The following is a 19836-nucleotide window of genomic DNA, read 5'->3' as shown; positions in this document are numbered from 1 at the left end:
CAACTGACGTTCTAAAAAAGAACTCATTGAAACCATTGAAACCTCTTAGCCCCTCTAGGCTCTGTACGAAAATGATTAAAACCTCATGTTAGCTGCATACTAAGGTGGAAAGAAACTTGACAATTCCTAAGCACCTAAGCAGAGCTACTAGAAACAGACTGAGATAGCATAAAACAAACCATACAATAAAGCAAAAACACTTGCACAGCAAGGAATCAAATGAAAGGATCACAAACCGTTTACCCAAGCTGCTATGCGGAACAAGTGAGCGTTTAAAAAGACTAGAATAATAGAACTACTCTAACAAAGTAGCTTATCAAGTTGACACTGTTAAAGGCCATAAACTTGGCAACTAAACACCTCGTAGTAACCACCTGTTATTCAATTCGTTCCACACCTTGCTCCGGTGGAAGCATTTTGTATGCCGTCACGTCAGCCAGTCCTTCAAAGTCGATAGGAGATGGAGCCAGCTTCTTTTTAGGGCTGGCTTGGCCAGTACTGAAAGGTAGGTCATTAGAACTGCATGAAGAAATTTGTCTGAAATTGTGGCTAAACTAATCAAACTATTAGGTTGGTCCAAAAATAATGCGCGTTTTCAAACATTCACTTTGAGACGCTACAACTCCCCTCAAAATCAACTTTATCAATCGAAATATGAACCATTACAGTACAGGAATCATTGCAAATTTGCTTATTCCGCTGAGTAAAAGTCCACGAACTTCCGGAAGTCGTTTTCTGCATAACCTTGGTTTTGGAGGATATTAACCCTTAGGCAGTTGTCCAGATGTATGAAAAAGTGATAGTCGATTAGCGAAAGGTCTGACGAACATGATGGGTGAGGCAGAATTTCATAGCCTAACTCGTCCAAGTTCAGTAGCGTAACCTTTGCGGCCGAAGAAGTTGGAGTTTCTGGAACATTTCGTGCAACTCTTTGCAGTACTTCTCTGCAGTGATGGTACCACCAGATTTCATGACCCTGGATTGGATTACACCTGTGGCACACCATCATGCTGTCACTCTGGTCTTCTTCGGCCACATTTTCGGTTTCCTTAACTTGCTGCTTGGAAGCTTCATCCTTGTTAATTTATTAAGACGACTCTTTCTGTTGTCGTAAAGGATCCGTTTCTCATCGGTCGTAACAATAAGATCGAGAAATGAACTGTTATTGTTGCGTAACGGAAGCGTTGAGCGGATCTCAAAATGGTTTCTTTGGGATTCGCTCAGTTCGTGCGGCACACACTTGTACCGTGGATTCGGTGCTGCTTCCCTCACTCCAGACAGCGTTGATATTCCTAGCTTTCTCCGCTACAAAAATGCTCATCCTGATTTCGTAGATTTGGTGAGAATCTTCCCTGGACATATTATCTTCTCAGTCTTGCTATTGAACAAATACTGATTCTCGTTCGAAAGCACTTCCGCACTAATAACCACAAAGAAATGCGCTACGAAATGCTATACGGCTTCTAATATTAAATTTGAGCGTAACCGAAAAAAAAAACTGGTTGTAAAGATAAGGCAACGAAAAACGTGCATTATTTTTGCAGGAACCTAATATAAGTGAAATTAAACAAGAGTTCCGAAATGACATAGAAAAAAACTCCCACAATCCACGATGAAACTTTGACATGCTTGGTTTCACGATTCGCAAATTTTAAAATCAGCGCATATTCCCAAGGCCACCTTATTCTTCTGCATAAGGATCTTTCAAACCTCAGTACTTCAGCGTTAGAGTGACACAGAGAGGTGTGGAAAAAAATCATGAAGTAGGTACGAAATAGAGCAAATAATGACTGCACTAAGCGTCATCTATCAAAAAAAAAAAGACTCTCGCGTTCTCTATTATTTCTAGTCAGCGCTAATTGGACTTCGCGATTAAAGCCATAACACTAGATTTTCCGCTACCTCACCGTTTCCGCACAGCGCAACTACCCGGTAACAGAAAAACTGCAAGAACTCTTCAAATTTCTAAAATTTTGCTATATTCTGTCAGTTTGTGTTAGTGCAAATAATTTAACTAGACACTTACTCAGATTTTTCTTTCTCTTTTTCTTTCTTCTCAGTTGTCGATGATGAATCATCCTTAATTGACTTCTCTTCACCTTCTGGAATTGATGGAGGTGGTTCGCTTTTGTCTCGTTTAGCGCTAAAACAAGTTGAACTTGGAAACATTTGTGTTAGTTGAGGAAGATGAAGGAAAAATACGTACCGTGACATATGTGCAAGGCTCTGAGTCCTTCTTGGTGGGCGTTCCTCTCGTTCGCGTTCAATACTTCTTCTCTGACTAGCTATCTCGAGTTCATCCCATTGACTCATTAAATCGGAAACAGTGAATCCCTTAACTCCAGCCGTCTGATGTAAGACGTCTGAACAGATAATTTCTGGGATGATATTATAGGACAGAAACAGGAAGGAGTATTTAAAAGTACCAGAAAAGTCGATTAGACTTATTCGTGGGGAACTTGGTGCGCTTTTGCTCTTCTTTTCTACCATTCTCTTACGGTACAGGTCATACTCAGCGCGAGCCTAGATTGAAATGTAATGCAGAAAAGTAGAGATCTACTCTAAGTACAGTTTCAATGTAAAAGATGATGAAACCGACCTGCAACTCCTTATATTCCGTAACATGGACGCACGCCTTTCCAAGCAATACTATACCATTGCATATTTTGATTGAAACCATAAGCAACCAAGCAATCACTGAAAACTTTTAAATAGGAGGAAACTTCCAGGTTCTTGTAAGTAAATATTCGTCCCTACCGCATATAACCAAACTTGTCTTGCTTTGAAGTGTAAATGTTTGGCTTAAGACTCGTATAAGCATGATAGATAGCGGTATTGGGATAAATCCCATTCTCCTCGAGACCTTGAAAAATATTTCCTTTAGTTATTGCTTTCTTTCTTATTCGACACATATGCTTGTTCTAACGATGCGTTGGGTTAAAGGCAGCATACCACGAATCTGGTATGGATTCCAGGTGGAGTATCCGTCTACGGAGTCGCAGATTATGGAGAACGGGGTGGTTCCACTCATTTCTCGCTGAACCACTACAAGCAGCCGGTTTTGTTGCTGTTTTGCACGATGCCTTCTATTGCAGCGCGCCATCCTTGCACGCGTAGCGTCTCTTACTGCCTATCAGGGCAGTCCGAATTGATTTTCAACGAATCGCAGGGTGGAGACGGCACAAGGGATGAAGCGTTACAATAGATGGCGTCGTACAGTACAGCATTCTCGAGGCAGCTGTTTGCAATGATGCAGGGAGAGATGAGCGGAACTGACGTCGTCTCCATAATCTACGACCCCGTATACGGATACTCCACCTGAAATTCGCACCACCTCAGATTCATGGTATGCTGCCTTTAAGCACAACATAGTGGAAAGACCAATCAATAGACCTCACTCAGTTCTATCAATTACCTTGCAAGTACTAAAAATTCCGGCTTATCAATATTTCTACAGAGAGCATGAAACTAACACTTATTTTCCTTGCTCAAGAATGACTGTTCATTATTGTTTCCGTCTATGAGAAATAAAGTCTAAATTGACATCGGCATTACAGTCAAGGGACGCTAAGCAAGGAAGCATGCATAATCCGTTTTTAAAATCTAGTTAGAAGTCAGCATGTCACGGTTTTGACGCGGTGCAAAGCCCACAGCGAAAGCGCAGAGATTGGATAGTAAACTGCGAAACCCAGCATGATTCCACTCATCTTTCCCTAATCGTCATTTTAAAAAAACGGCGTGGAATACGCCGTTTTCAATCGTAACGCCCCATCCTTGTGCATGCGCTGCGTTCAAGAGAGAAAAAAATAACTATTTCTTCTCTCCAATCAGCTGAGACAAATGAATAAGCTGCTGAGAGGACTGGAACGCGTATATTGAAGCGCGCTCTAACGTACCTCGTAGGAACTAAAGCGGTTTAAACTAAAGCACGCTGGGTTCCCCAATGTACTATCCGAACTCTAAGTTTCAATGTTGGTTCCGCACCACGTCAAAGTCATGATACGCTGCCTTTAAGCATCATAATGTTCATGAAGCTCTTCAGGGAAAAAATATTATAAGGAATGACAAATTAGGTGAGAAACCACCTCACCTGGTCTGAATAATCGCTAAATGCTGATGAGTCACGACTCCTCACCACATCATAAGCTATGGTAATTGTGAAATCTGGAAAATTTATAAATTCATTTAAGTAATCTAAGAGAAATCCTATAGAGAAGCGGATATGCTTACGGCATAGAGTAAAATCATAATGCAACAAATCTTGTAAATACGTATCCGAGGAACTGTAAAGTGGGTCCTGGTGGATTCTCCACGGATGTAGTTAAAAGTACATGTCATTTTGTATGGTGTTCTAATCAAAGAAGGGACTGAGTTTTGTCTAGATATTACCTCCAGAAAATCTAAAAATCTTATCAAATGATCTCTTTTTCTTGCAAGAGGTCAGAGATAGAGAAGGTCCATCTGTCCGGAAATAAATTAGGCTACAAAAAAGCTTGGAACTTATAGGATAACAATTATACTCAGTCCCGTCACTCTTGAAAGTTGGAATCTTCCTTTTTTGACGAAAATTTTCATAGACGTAATTTGAAGCTTTCTCTCATATTCGACGTGAGGATTTCTCTTGCTTTTGGTACGGTTACTATTTGAGATCCGACACATCACAAAATTCGCAGTGGTTGTGTCTGATTCTCCAGAACAGTTTAGTAGGTCGTGAATTATATACTAGCTCAAAATGTTGCTCAAAAATCCCTCCTTACACGCAGCCATACGTACCCGACACGGTGACGGCAATCGTTCCAAAAAGAAAGATCTTTTCAATACCCATCGTAGTTCAACAAAGAGAAAACTTTTAGGACCTTTATAAACTTCTGCGTTAATCTCATTGAACTTCGTGATAAATGCGTGCTTTAGCCAGTCCACCAATAGTTCAGCGCCCACAACCATCAACTAAAATACTCAATAATTTCTTAGGAAATTAAAAATTCAGAAATTACCCACAATATCTGGCATCATTTCACGTAAATGCTCGTTACTCCAGTTAACGGCCATCATATTTCGTACCATAACAACGAACAACAACGCAATAATATGAAATCGTTCACGAACATCACTAAATAAGCAGATAGGAAGAATTAATGCTGAATCCTTCTCATAAAATTCACAATAAGATACCCGGCAAATGAGGTTGCCGACTTTCGGCAGTTTTGTGGATCGATGTACAGCAAAGCAAAGCATACCTGCAAGCCATTTGGAAAAGATTGGCCTTAGCGAACTTCTTGAATACTGAGCCCTTTAGCTCGACGAAGTTATTAGACATCATTATTGCCAGAAGAGCTTGATTATGGGAGTTGAAGGCAACGTTTAACGTGGTAGCCTAAGGATAAAGACGATTATGTCTTATGTGAACATCTGGACGAAAACATACATGGAAAACTGTTTAAATTTTAAATGATGTAGTTAAACCTTCGAACGAGTGTTAAGTTAAACAAATATGACGTAAAAACGGTTCCTTCAAAGCAATCCGTATGAAGTCCAAATGAATCAGTGCTGGGTACTAGAGAAAAGTTTTTTTTTTTTGAACCGTAACCTTTTTTCAGAAATCGAAACATGTTTCAATCAATGTAGTATAGCTTTACGCTGTTCAATTTCAAAAAAAAAGTTGTAGGAGCAGATCTACACCTGAACTAAGTCGATCTACTTCGAAACAGATGAAGACAGATGATTCACTCCAAATTTTGCAACGAAATAAAGATTTATTGCGATTTGGATTTCAACATATTCAGTTTATCTTAGATTAACCTATTCTTTAGATGTATAAACTTGAATAAACTTTAAAAAAACCTACAAATTACCTGTAGTAGAACCAAAAATGTGTGTATTGTAGCATACGAAAGCGCAAATGCAAAATGAAACAGTGTCCTTACGACACTTTTAAAAGTTTTCGGTTCATTCGCTGTCCAGAATAAAGCATCAAGGATATCCTATAACACAACTGTTTTCCTACAAACAGAATTCTGTTAAATAAAAAAAAATTCCAGAATTACCTGTCCTAAGCTACTGAAAAGCTTATCTGCCACTTCTAACATGTTATAGAATATGTACAATTTTATAACTCCTTGCCCGCGTACTTGATGATAAACCACTGATGTATCTAGAAGTTATTCACAATAGTAAAACGAAAACATCAATATATTCCAAGAAACGAGATGAGAAGCTGATAAACAAACCTATATGTTGCATAAGAATAGATCCAAAAACTATAATCCAAACTTTGAAAAAATCACAAGTCTCAGCAGAAGTCCAAGGTTGCAGTCGAAGTATGAAACCCATGATTGACATCTATAAAACTTTTCTATTCTGTCGCCAATATGAAATTAATAAAAAAAAATACTAACTTACAAAAAATCTAATGGGTAAAAAAGTGAAAAGATAGCAAAATGCATCAATGCACTGCAACAGCCCATAGAAAAGAAACCGCTCGACCTAGAAGGATTTTATATGAAAAAACATTTCATATATAATATATATATATATATATATATATATATATATATATATATATATTTATATATATATATATATATATATGAAAAAACACGGTAATACAATAGGAACTCACTTCAATGGGTATGCTTAGAAATGCATAAACTTTCCGTCGTTTTTCAGTGTATCGTGTTTGATCATTATGCAAAGAGTATCCTCTGTAAAAAAAACTAAATGCATTTCTTAAGAAAGATATATTCTGAAACTCGTAGGAATTCTCCCCTTAATTTCGTTGCATTTTGTATTGTCACTAATCAGATACGTGGAATTAAAAAGTTATCGAAACTGCTACCTACTACCTAACGAAAGTAAATCATGTACGAAAAATTTGAACGAATCTAATTTATTGCTGCGCTAGTGTTGTTAGCTCAACTTCGCCGCAAAAGTTGGCAAGTGTTAAGTGTACACCATCTTCGAAAGCGATAGATAGAGTAGGGCCAAACGAAATGAAGCTCGGCTGCAGTTGCGCAGGCGGCTCCGCTCGAAGCAGTGCGGTGTAGCGTAGCCGTTGGGATCGAAGAAGGTGGGACCTTTGCTGGCGCTATTCATAGCTGCAGTTCGCGATGGTCCCATCTCGATTCCAACGCTAGCTCGACTTCACGGCTTCGAGCGCAGCTGCTTATGCAACTGGTGCTTCATGTCGTTTCGACTATACTACGCATATTTTCCCTTAGCTCATAAAATCCATAAAATCCAACGAAAAAAAGCAAGACAATAAAAGGTAAGGACTGGAACTGACCTGGTAAGCTCATTCCAACAATATTCGAAGAAACTATATGACTGAGGAGGGAGATTAGATTGACGCTGATCATCTGAAAGGTAGTGACACAATTCGAAATTCGCACCACAACGTAGTGCAGCACAAAATATGCATATTAATTAGTTGATCACTCAGTTATTTTTATCACAGTTCCCAAACAGATTACTTACTATAAGAACTGACGATAACAAACGAGATTCAACCTATCGGACAGCATATAAACGTCAAAAGCAGACGTACTACAGAAAATAGTTGAAGGAAACATCTTATCTCCCTGTTGTACAACGAACGCGTTTTATCACGCATTTTTATGGGATAAAATATACAAGTAGAGTTTATCCTAGAAGCCATAGACAAACAACACTGTTTTACGCTAATAATTTTGGATCCGGAAGTCAAAGCAGAGAAAATGTGGTTACGGACCGATTAGTATGACGAGGATTCGTTTTAGAAGTCAAATCTTTGACTGTTTGCATGCAAATAGCACTTTTTAGGGCTGTTTGCATAGTTATAATAGTAGAAAAGATGACGTCGCTCAATCGCGTCTAGACCAACGGGTGACTATCAACCGAGCGCTGTGACATTACTGAGTTCGATCGATAATAACTAGTTAACCCGCTCATCGCTTCTATTGATTATGCGGATGGCTCAAAAGCAAGGAGTTCGATTGGAGGGCGCCAGTCTTGTGAATGCGCCGCATCTTCCGGGCCATATTTTAGGGTAATTAGGAAGAAATGGACGGAATCACACCCCTCTCCATAATCTACTATCCTGTATAAGAATACTCCACCTGAAACCCGTACCACCTCAGATTCGTGGGGTAATGCCTTTAAGTTGGGAAGTTCAACATGTCTTAATTTTTAACACGAGCATATCGTTCATTACTAAAGGCTCTCAAAAAGAAAAAAAAAACAGAAACAAAGGAAACTGACCCTGATCAGCCAGGAGCAACTCTACGTCATCATCACAAAATATGGTAAGATTTTCAGCTATCGATATGCGTGCCGGACGATATGACGATGAGTTCGGCTCATCCTCCAGGTCGCTGCCGATCGTGAATCCTTCCGATGAACGTGTAGAATCTGTTCGCACCTTCCTCAATCGTATCTCTTCCGCCTCCTCTTGGGTCATGGCTGTAAAACAGAAACATTTCAAGCGAAAAGCTGCTGAAAACATCAGGAATGGTGGAAGAAACATTTGAGGGCATATTTCATGTACGCTTTGTGTAGAATTTAATCGCTATCATCGAAAACATACAAGAGTGAGTTCAAGAAAGTTTATTTCAGTATTGTTTTGCGTGGATGGAAGTTACTGTCAATGAAGAAATACAATAATGGAATGGAATAAGCAACGTTTCGGTCGGTACTTCAATAGGAAAAACTAATTTAGAGGGTTATTGAAAGTGATAAGCACCAAGTGAGGTCCGGACATGTTTCAACACTAGAAGAATAATATTACAAAGGTGTACATTACATCCAATGCATTGCGTTGTGTTGTACTGTATTGTTAGAATTGTGCGCATTGAAGGGTAACGATAGTTTCGTTTTCAAAGCTTCAAAGAATCGGGAATCACGACCACCCGTGGATCAGAACAGCAGAAGCAAAGAAGAGCAAAAAAAAAGGACATAGAAACAAAGGAAAATAAAGATCAACCCTAATCCCAGCTACAGCTCAAGGAAATCAGTAAATAGGCACAACTATTTTGAAACAATTAGAGAAAGATAAAGTGTCGTGGTGGTTTGTCGAGGCATCCGAAAAGGTGCTTCAAAGTAAAACAACGCTCTGTCGCTACGCTGCGACCTTTAACTTGTCAAGTTTTTGTAGAACCTGCCTTGTCGATTCAGATGGTGCTGGCAGCGGTGGGTATCGTTTTCGTGGGATTGTTTTTTCACGATTAATAGTGCTACTGAAAAGGTCACTGATTTCTTCTCTCTCAGGATCTCCCACAGGAGCGGTCCTCTGCAGCTCTTTGATAAAACACTATTTCAAGCGTTGCTTAGTCATGTTACGACTTTTTCACTGCCCAATAACAATCAGCAGAAGAACCTGTTGTATGTCGTACCTTCCCCATCTGTATCTCTTCGCCTTCGCATAGTAGAACAGCTCATTTCTGCCCAACGATGACTCATTCGCACCGTCCCCAACGTTCTCTGATGTTATTGAGCACTTGTTCATTCCGTTTCTCATACCTCTCAACGGAATTTTGTGTCTTTTTATAAGTAACGGTGTTCATTGTGGTCTTGAAGTGCATTGTAAACCTTCATACATACATTTCTTTCACTCATTCTTCACATTCTATCGCGTTTTGTTTTATTGGTTGATCTTTAATCCACATAGATTTCGAGGATATTTCGTTAGATAAAGGTAGAAAGTGCTCACTGTTCAAGGGTACAGCGATCAGTTTGTTATTGGAAGTTGGACGAGTTTCCCTTCAACGTACTTTGTTGGTTCTTTCTTATTTAGTGCCCTAATAGTTAACATTTTTTTTGGGAAAAAAAGAAGTAACGTTGTGGTCAAGGCAGACCATTTTAATATTCAGAGCTGTTCACCTGTAAACTAATAAACAAAAAATACAGTTCTGGTGATCACTTTTCTCTGTCTTTAGGGTGGAGGTGGAAAGAAACAAAATTCCAATGGTCCAATGTTGAATTTGGGAGTATTTCTAAGTATTTCTAGAATTAAATGCGTTCACCTTGTACAATCCAACACACGAGGACCCAGATTTTCTCGGTCGCAAACTAGGACGACTTTAACTTTTTCCTTTGCATCCACCTATGCTGTATCTTTTTCTTCCAGTTCTCGTCTTGAAATTTCTCAATTAAATTATCTACTGGGAATTTTTTTACTATCAGCTATTCCTTTTCATCTGCTATGTATGCTCGATTCTATGTTTTTCTCTTTGTTTACTCTGTCAAGACGGATGTAAGGTGTTGCGTCGTTGAATAATTTCATCGTCAATCTATTATCCGCGATTTCATTCTCCCCAAAGAAGCAAAGAGTTGCATTGTTGGGTGAACTGAGGCTTCTGATTCCGGGATTTGTAGGGAAATTTTTTCTAAAACTACGTCCCTTATGCAATTTCCTAGTTGGAAAACCCAGAACCACAGCACGTGAATTTCACCGAAGTATACAACTTCTTTCGTAGGCTTGGAACTCGAACCAATTGCAGAACGTTGCGTTTCTCTATTCCATCCTATTCTCTATTTTTTTTAATGATTTGCCAGTAATTCAGACTTCTAAATCTCTATTTAGTTCATTTCTCTTCATAAGATCTAAGTTACCTGCAAGCTGCACCAACTATTGATGAACATCGCCCATTTCATTACGTGTTATTCATTTATTATTCTTTTATGTGTTTGTTGTCGACACGTATCAGTGTGAACCTTTAATTTGTTGAAGAAATTGATACGGCTGCTGTTATGATGCTGTCAATTTTGCTTATCGAAAACAGCACTACTTCGTTTTTCACCACATACCTGAACGATTTTCCATTGATGTACGTCCTTTTCTACAGTTTCTACGTTTCGTTTTGCTTTGCGTTTTGCAAATGCACCGCTCGGAAATTGGTTCACCGATTCACCGCTCAATGATATGTATTTTGATCTACAAGTCTTAATTTGCTTTTTGGCTAGTTCTATCACGGTTTTGATACAGTCTCGTTTTGTAGGAGACTGCGTTGATAGAATACCGGCTATATATATTGGTTAATTTGTCTCATAAATGTCAAAAATTGTGCGCTATTCACTTCCGTCCATTGACATAAATATATCATACTACCCTGCATTGTTGGTTGTTGTTTTACTGTTTTATTGTTTCCTCTGCTTTCTTTGGATTCCCCTAAATGCATCTTTTCTCACTTCGTTTTTGACGATCGACGTACTCGTATTCATCGTTAGCTTCAGGTATAAAAAAATATATAAACTATATTTAAGGGCCCAGCTATCAAATGAGAGTTTGAGTTCAGCTCGTATCTCGGAAGGAGGAGTTCGTCGATCATCTATCTATTGCTCAAAATGTCTGCTAAACCGCCAGTTCCTAAGCCAAGGACCCGTTTTAATGTGAGCCAAAAGATTTTACTGCTATTTTCTTCCTCTTTTGTTAAATCTATTTTTTTGCGCATTGCTTTCTTCTATCACAGATGGGCTTGGTTTCCGAAGGATCTCCGAGTCGATCCGCTTCTCATTCGACAGCATCTTCGACCGATAGCACTGCCGTCGTCGACAAGAACGGAAATTCTGAAGCTCACATCAACAATATTTACCCCGTTATCGAAAGTTAGTCATATCCAAACATTCGAAATTTAAAATCCATTTTAGAGTGTCTGTTCGAACAATTTTTTCAAATTGGACTTTTCGTCCTCTATTCTCTTATTCCGTTGTTCACATATATAAGGCTTTGCTTTCATTCATTTGCTTTTATTTCCCTCTTTCCCCCACATTTTCCCAATAATCTACTGATTGAACTGTACCAAGCGACCAAAGATAATGAGCATAATTAACGTTAGATATTGACTTTCTTTTTAGGAGATAGGCTGCAGATATTGTCTTTTTTTCCTCTAGGAGTATTCTACTGTCCACAGAGAGGCAGTAGAATACAGTAGAGATTGTTGGCCATGAATTGTGGTCAGAATGCGGTATATGCTTCACAGCCGAGGGATCACGGTAGAATCGTGGAAACACGTCATTTCCACGATTTGCAGTTATTTGCGCTGAATGTGCACATGCCTGCAACGAATGTCAACGATTTCATTTCCCAAATGTGTTCGAAGTTCTCATATATGCACGAATATGCATATCCCTACCACTTGACTAGAAAAGAGTTGGGATATCTTCAAGCACTCGACTTTCTTAGAAAGATTACAAGCCAACTTTTTAAAGTTATGAAAATTTGCTATAGGTTGTACATAGATTTCTGTCTTTAGTCTGATCAATAAATTCAATTGTTCATAGTTTCCCTATATTTGTGCACTCCATGAAAATTTACCTTTCTTTGTAACTTCTGTCCTTCTACGTACTTGAAAAGTTCGGCTTGGAACTAAATCTTCGAACATCAGATTTTTTGAAGGATTTGTACATGTAGTTGGATTTGAAAGGAAAATATTCATCGCCCAAACTGAGCATGCGTTTTGATGTCGAAGCTCCCAATGAAATGGTTTCATTTTATGAAAACTTATGATGAGTTATAACTCAAATTACGATGATTGTTTCTATTCATAGAACATTTGTTGTTTTTGGTTCTTTAGTCAGTTTGATTAGAAGTATTGATTATTTGGGAGGACTAATCTTTGAAAGTAGTAGGGTTTAATGGTTGCGTCCAAACTGGACATGTTTACTTTTTTCACCTACTAAAAGTAAAATCCTAGATGAACAGTGGATTAAGGCCATCCGAAGAACAAGGGCTACTTTGACATTCTATGAAATGATTTGTTCTTCGTTTACTTTCATCTTTTTTCCGGATTGCTCTCAACAGCTGTGACAAATTAAGACATTATTAAAAAGAGATTTAACAGTACTCTTGAAATGAATTCGAAAAATGTCTTGATCTACCGAAAAATAGCCTTTTCGTTTGTTTTCTTTTTATTTTTGATTTGTTTTTAAGACGTGAGGTGCATTAATATGAGTAGTCCTCTTTATGTTTAGTTCAGCCAAGTCATTATCCGCACAATTTTTGTTGATTTCTAAGTTCCCGGGTTCGTAAGCGAAATTTCGAGATGTATAAGTCTACTTAGACACACTAAATAATATTAATTTCATTGTATTTCCGAATTTTAGATGCACCACCTCCGGAACCTCCTCTTGTTGCCCCGCAGTCAACTCCTCTTAACCATCGTACTGCCCCTCCGCCACCTCGACCACCACCACCGATGCTTCCACCGCCACCTCCGCCACCACCACCACCGCCGGGGTGGAAGGTCTGAATATTCGAATTCCTTTCTTTGCTTTGTCTATTCCAGTTCCTCGTCCTTAAAAGAACAATATTTCACCATCCCATTAGCCATCCTATCACTTCCATTCTATTTCACTGCACAGTTGTTTCTGCGTGTTTTCGAAGCTGCATAGATTGTTCAGGTTCCTCCTCCTATTCCTCCCCTTCCACCAATTTTTCTTCCATCACCTCCACCTCCTGACACACGTAGTCAGAATAGTTCTTCATCGGTGTCCACTCCTTCGCCTCCCGTACCTCCTCGTCCGGTAACAATTTTTGGCCCTTTTCCTCACCTATAACCTTTTTACCATTTTCTCACTTTAGAAAAAATGGGAAACAGCTAAAACTGTCGTGCATTCTCACGGTGACGATGGGTTGTACGATATAATGCCGAGGTAAATATTTGCATTCCCGCTAGTCTACGTCTTTTGGTTCGAAGTTGCGGCCAAGTTCAATTTTAGTGAGAAAGTACCGAATCAATCGCATCTTACTGCTGAAAGAATTGATTTTATCGAAAATCCTATCTACATGTCGCTCTTTTCCACGAAGAAACTTTCACTCCCTAACGGTGACGGAAATTCTGAACAAAACGGTGCGATAAAGCAGGATCTACCAGCACCTGTTAAAGAACTGCCGCCATCGCCAGTGGAGAAAGAATATCCGTTGCGAGTCAATGACACCAGCAGGTAATATTCGATAACATCCTAAATCCTTATGTAATCTTTATTTTAATGTTTTCGTTTAGAACCGACGTGAGCGAGGGTGTAAAAAGTCAACAGTCTGCTTCAGAAGTTTCCTGCTCATCAGGTGTGAATCTTTTTTCAATATTGAATATCAGCCACTCAGCAATATGACCTGTCGAGTACCACTATTTAGATGTTCCGCGAGGTAGATTCGACGCAACTGTTCCTATTCCTCGTCCTCCTATTTCATCATTGAACGACTCCTACGAGGACAGGTACACGCCTACCCCCAGAAGGTATACGATTATTTGAGAAAAGTTACCAGGAAAAGCACAGGAAATGTGGATATTTACGTTTTTCTCTTTTTCTTCTTCTAGAAGTGTTGCACCAAGTGTGGATAGTTTTGCGGCGAATTCGATACCATTTGATCAATTTGAGAAGGTAGTGGAGATAGCTGAGATTCCGGAGAATATAAGCGATACGGTTGAGCTGGGTAAGTGAAAATTACTCTTAAACTCTGACATCTTCCAAAACTTGTAGGCACATATTTCTTGAAATTGCTAAGGTGTTTTTTTTTATTCAATTTGCAGTGTATCTATTGAAATGTTTCAGTGAATGCCGAGATCTCTTCTGGAGATCATGCTAATGGATCAACTGTTGCTTACTTTGGCGACGTTTCTCTCCACATTGGCAAGAAAGAGCGGAAGAAGGCCCATTGTCGTCTAAGAAATATGGAACTCAGTTTCCACGAAGATGACACGGTGAGTTTCAAAGATTTGATGCTTAGACTTCTTTATTATAAATCAAGATTCACCCTTTTTTCAGACAGAGGATTGTATTGCTGGCCCATTTTCTCTTCTCGGTTGCGAACTCATCTGCAGAGAAGAACAAACAATCACTATCAGACTTAATGAAAGGGAAACGACAAAAGTGGTCACTTTCAGCGCCGAAAAGGACTCCGAAACTTGGATTCTGCTTCTAGGAGAGGTGCAAGTGTTTCTTTTTTTAAGTTTGAATTCTTTCATTTGGTTATTGGCTTTGTGATTCAGATGTGCTTATCTGTGCATTTTCCCTTGTTATTCCATCCTTCTGTTAACTTATTCCATATTGAAGTTTCGAGAGGATATTCCACTGAATTTCTGTTTTTTTCAAATTGTTTGGTTTCCATGATTGTTTTGTTGAGAAACAACATAGTGAATCCTTTCTTTCGTCAGACTAACCGCAAATAGCTCACAGTGCGGTAGTTAGAAAATAAATAGCTAGTGAAAATGTGAAGATATGAATATTATGCGAATTTTATTCGTTTCTTTATAGTGTTGGTTGTCCGAATACGATTTACTGCGCTCAAGTGTGCAACAGGTACACGCATGTGGAACTTTTTGGTTACGTCAAGGTATCTTGTATTTTTTCATCCTTATTTCTTCATTTTTTTACTGTTGGGTGTATCTCTATTGTATTTATCGTTTTCTTCTGCATACAAGGATGTTTTAGTCTCTCGAGCTAACTTTTGAGGCTGTTATATTTCTTCTCCTATATTATTAATAACTGTTTCGTCATGAATTTTCATGAAAAAAATGAAAACAACTGTCGATATCGATGTTGTTCAGGAACCACTAGTGATTGGATGTATACAGCGGCAGCTCTTCACGGTAGAACAATGTTTTATGTGCTTCTCGACTCTCCAGATTATATTTATGAGTTGGACGTGAGGAAAGTCAGTGTTGTTTGTACTTTCTTTTTTTGTAAACAATAACGTTTGGTTATTACTCTTTTCTAGGTGTTATTGCTTCGCGAACGCCTTGATAAAAATGATTGGTGTCCGAAATGTAAGCGAAAGGATCAAAAAGGCCCTTTTCTAATATCATTGGAAGGATGGTTAGTTTCCTAGTAATTACTCATCACTTAGCGTAGGGTAATCTCGGCTATTAAAAAAAGTAAATTTTCTACTAAATGACTCCTTGAAATGTCCTATTTCAGTGCTCTGTACGTGGAGTGTTGCGATGATCTATGCACAGGGAAATGGTACTCCACCATACAGGATTCTCTATCCATGTCGCCTCTTGTTGTTGAAGATTTTCGCCTTACTGCTGATAATATTCCAATTGTAAGCCATATTTTCTCAACCTTATCTTTGTACGATGTCGAACTGTAGCACTAACTACTGTAATAGATGTTGACATGACATTGACCCGAATTACTCTTGTTCCAGATTGTTGACAAATGTCTCCGTTTCGTTGCCGCCTATGGAATTCGATCTGAAGGTATTTACAGAAGAAATGGGAAGATATCCGAAGCTAAGGACATTTATAAAAGACTTACAGAAGGTAAATACACATACTGAGTAGATGTGTTCTCCATTTTTTAAATTATACTATTATTACATTTTTTATTATTTTCGGCTTTAGTACATTTTTTTTATCTCCAAATACCTCTTCAGTGGAAAACCTTCCCACGTTTGGCGGCAACTGAGTTTTCTTGATTCATTCCTCTTTCTTAAATATATGATCCGGCGGGGATGTCGCTTATCTTGTTTCCCTTCTGGTAGTTTTTCAAAATCTTTTTCTTTTTTTACCTAGTCCAGATATTTTTTGAAAAAAAAAGCCAAGGAAAAGAAGGATCCCAAGTTCTGCACTAAGACAAACACTAACACGCTAAAAGTGTGAGGTTTATTGTTTATCATACTCTCTTTCGATCTATCTTTCTGCTATCAGGGAACTTCAGTTTTTTTTTTGAATTCCCAGATTTCTCTTTTCCACACTTTTACTTTTTAAATACTTATGTTTAAAGCGCTTTTATTGTCAATATTCTAATGCAGAATTAAACAGCGAACGACAATTCAAGTGTAATCTATTCAATGCTTATAGGAAAAGCTCCTATGAGTCATTTTTCAACATACTTGCGTCCCGTTTATCGTTGCCTCTCCGATTCTCGTGCAAATTTTGATTCGTTGCAGATCCTGTCCGAACACATATAGCGTCTACATCTGAAGAAACCGCTTATGCTGTTGCTGACGTTTTGCGACAATTTTTCCGACGCCTGAAATCTCCTCTTGTTCCAGTTTCCATTCATAAAGAGATCTACAAGCTTGGTTAGTTAGTTTTCGATAATCTCACCGACTTATAATGTTTATTGTAATAACTTTTTGACGGAAGTCTACTGTTAAAATGTGTCACGGTAATTATTCCAGTAGATGCACGAAATACCTGTGATAATGCGATTAGATACGCGGAGTATCGTCGTGTTCTCCAGCAAATGCCTCTCATTCATTATCATACCTTGAGGAAGCTTATGGCTCACTTAAGCGAGGTCGTTAAATACTGCGATGTGAACAAAGCGAGCGTGGAAAATGTCGCAAAGGTACATGTGCACTATTTTATCAGAAAATAGCTCAAATGAGTCAGCATTTTGCAGAAATCCGTATCTGCGTCAATTAGTTATGGTTTAGTTATTTTGAACTTCTGTATCAACAGTAATTCAGGTGTTTGGTCCGTCACTGTTTCATACAGATGATGAACTTAAAGCTTGTTTTGATGATACTACACAACAAATTGGAGCTGTTATTGATCTCATTAATGGTTATGATGTTATATTTGAGGTAATAATGAGTTTAACTGTGTTTTTTCCTTCTACGGAAAAACTTTTTCGTTTCAGGTGACCAGCAGAGAAGAGATTTGCCGAGCAATGGTTGAACAAGCACAACTGCACAAAGCTACAACATCGAATGCAGTATATATTTTTTTATTCTCATTTTATTAACGGTCGGCTTCTCAGAATATCCATTTCATTGCTAAGGTTCGCGCTGATGGCTTACTCGTACCGATCCATGTTTGGGAAAGAGAAAATCGGCCGTTTAATGTAAAAATTGATTTGGCTGCTGAAGAAGTATGTAGAGAAGCTGTTGCAAGGCGAGGTTTTGATGCTCCTCAAGATGGCAATTATGCGATATTCGAGGTAATCACACAGTGTTATGCAAATAGGCTGTTTTTGATTTTTCTGCTCCAGAAAACGGTCTGAAATCTAGGTGATCATGGATGGTGCACTGTCACGTAGACTTACTCCATTTGAAAAGCTGTCCAGGACCGTAATTGATCACTGGTTGACGTGGCAATGTACGGACGGATATCTGCTCTTTGATCACGATAATTGGCCGTATAACGACTCAGAATTGGTTCGTTTTAAACCAAAATTTCTTGCTTTGGATGCTTGTTTGATGAATGTACAGTAACTGCATTCCTTTCAGGATTTCTTCTCTGGAAAAGTAAAAATTGCTGAGCCCGGCTCGAAAACTTTCCATTCTTATGAAATGAAAGTAGAGGAAGGCGTTAAAGTCAGTAGCTTATCCCGATTTTTTTTTGTTAATTCGTAACTAATCTATGTTTATTTTTTTCAGATAGCCGCCTATAAGCATGATAAGCTTTGGAAGGAGTGGAAAGTGTCGGACTCGATCTTCTATTCTGGATGTTGTGCTAATCGGAAGGTTCGTATACTAGTCATTCAAGTGGTTATATGCGTTATGTCGAATATGGAAGAGTTCTCTCTGAAAACAAGCGCTGTTTACCTGTTTGTTGAGTAAATGTTAGCTAACAGTTGGCTAGAGTGATAACAAGACTGAAGTAAAAATTGTAAAATTAGCGAGTCAAGGAAAGAGAGTCAAAGTGGAAATCAGTGGCAGAATTCGGAGAGAGGTTCTCCAGTGCTGGTCCCATGAATCAGACTGGCTAGTACTTACGATCATGTACTGTTTTTTTTTTTGAATTTCATACTAATCGAACGGAATCAGAATAAGTTCAAGAATCTGCGAACATGGTTAGAGTAAAGACGTTAGGAATTTGTTGAAACGAAGAAATATCCTTTATTTGGTATCATCAAAACAAGCTTTAAGTTTATCATTTGTATGAAATAATGGACCAAACATCTTGTTGATACAGAAGATCAAAAGCGACTAAAATGTAAATAGTAAAAAAAAAGTGGGGATGAGTCGGTCTTCTATTTTATTTTAGCCACATAATTTTCTGGAAAATTCACTAGTGCTTTCGAAAACAGTCTGCCTTTCCCGGATCGTTGAACCTGCTTGATCTACAACGCGCATTGATCGTTCGTGTTACCTACAGCGTGTTGCAACGTCGCTGAATTCTGTTCTCATCCCACGTTTTTCTTTCCAAAGAATAATTTTGCATCTAGCAAGAGTTTTTTTGAAAAAAAAAGTGTAAGAGAAGAGTAGTTTAGAGCTCATGATTCAATTTTTTCCCGTTGTTCTTATGCGTTACGTGTTTGCTTTTTGAACTCTTTCATTATGGCTGATTCATGTAGTTTTGGATCGCGATCAATACGGCATTCATTCTTTTCTTTGCGAAGAGCTGTTGCGTTTCTCCAAACGTTGCAATATCATCGATTTATAGTTTATTATTTGGTTTTCTTTCTCTGCTGCCAATGAATAGATTCGACTTTTTTTAGGCACCAAATCCTTACAATGTGACTGTGTTTGAGAAGAAAGGAGTCTGTATGACGGACAAGTTTCTTGGATATTGCATCTCGTTCAGACTTATGCCGGAGAGAACTCGCTTTCTGAATGTAATTCAATTTATTGAGACCGGAGGACAACCTCCTCCACTTGTGCATTTGTAATTAGTTAATTTCTTTCTTCCTTTACAGTGCTGCTCATGTCACTTATGTATTACTCCTTTTTCGCAAGTTTTTGACCCTCATTTATCAAGATCTATCAGTATGTACATAGCTGAGCCTGTTTTTTTTTGTGAAGCCAGTGGACGAGTTGCGGTAGCTTGCGGACTTTAATTGTTATGAATCAGAATGCAGCTTTCTATGTAGTTTCTCTTTGTTTTTCTGTAAGAACTTCGCAATTCTAAGCCCAAATTATTGTGGAGAGCGTAAAATTATTGGCAATCATCAAGTGATATTAGTAAATTG

The 19836-nt window shown here is 38.5% G+C and overlaps 3 protein-coding genes across 4 annotated transcripts; 1 reads left to right on the top strand and 2 right to left on the bottom strand.

The window, feature by feature from the left end:
- Positions 1-377: 377 nt before the first annotated feature.
- On the bottom strand, positions 378-8434 carry RB195_012017 (uncharacterized protein; the record flags this gene model as incomplete). The annotated part of the gene is made up of 17 exons (XM_064193683.1): positions 378-498; positions 2027-2143; positions 2207-2363; positions 2427-2523; positions 2600-2697; positions 2758-2863; positions 4091-4164; positions 4857-4947; positions 4999-5110; positions 5238-5374; positions 5853-5981; positions 6045-6151; positions 6228-6339; positions 6400-6483; positions 6620-6701; positions 7283-7355; positions 8236-8434. The coding sequence occupies 17 exons, from the start codon at positions 8432-8434 to the stop codon at positions 378-380; spliced, it is 1896 nt and encodes a 631-aa protein (XP_064051266.1).
- Positions 8435-9091: 657 nt separating this feature from the next.
- On the bottom strand, positions 9092-9490 carry RB195_012016 (uncharacterized protein; the record flags this gene model as incomplete). Of its 2 annotated transcripts, none has more annotated exons than XM_064193681.1 (2): positions 9092-9209; positions 9366-9490. In XM_064193681.1, the coding sequence occupies 2 exons, from the start codon at positions 9488-9490 to the stop codon at positions 9092-9094; spliced, it is 243 nt and encodes an 80-aa protein (XP_064051264.1). The 2 variants fall into 2 exon arrangements, with proteins under 2 accessions (XP_064051264.1, XP_064051265.1); XM_064193682.1 differs by having other exon boundaries at positions 9366-9478.
- Positions 9491-11316: 1826 nt separating this feature from the next.
- RB195_012015 (uncharacterized protein) lies at positions 11317-19536 on the top strand (the record flags this gene model as incomplete). Its single annotated transcript, XM_064193680.1, has 25 exons — positions 11317-11361; positions 11442-11577; positions 13075-13214; positions 13372-13494; positions 13553-13623; positions 13690-13914; positions 13974-14035; positions 14105-14207; positions 14289-14404; positions 14524-14672; positions 14737-14898; positions 15226-15304; positions 15519-15625; positions 15689-15786; positions 15889-16015; positions 16121-16235; positions 16865-16999; positions 17099-17268; positions 17390-17506; positions 17563-17637; positions 17704-17862; positions 17933-18079; positions 18152-18238; positions 18302-18388; positions 19366-19536. 25 exons carry the CDS (start codon positions 11317-11319, stop codon positions 19534-19536), a joined length of 3006 nt encoding a protein of 1001 aa, XP_064051263.1.
- Between the last annotated feature and the right edge of the window lie 300 nt (positions 19537-19836).

Source organism: Necator americanus, chromosome III (genome assembly GCF_031761385.1).
Source record: "Necator americanus strain Aroian chromosome III, whole genome shotgun sequence".
In the NCBI taxonomy this organism is placed as follows: Eukaryota; Metazoa; Nematoda; class Chromadorea; order Rhabditida; family Ancylostomatidae; genus Necator; species Necator americanus.
This window is presented reverse-complemented; position numbering and strand designations above follow the sequence as displayed.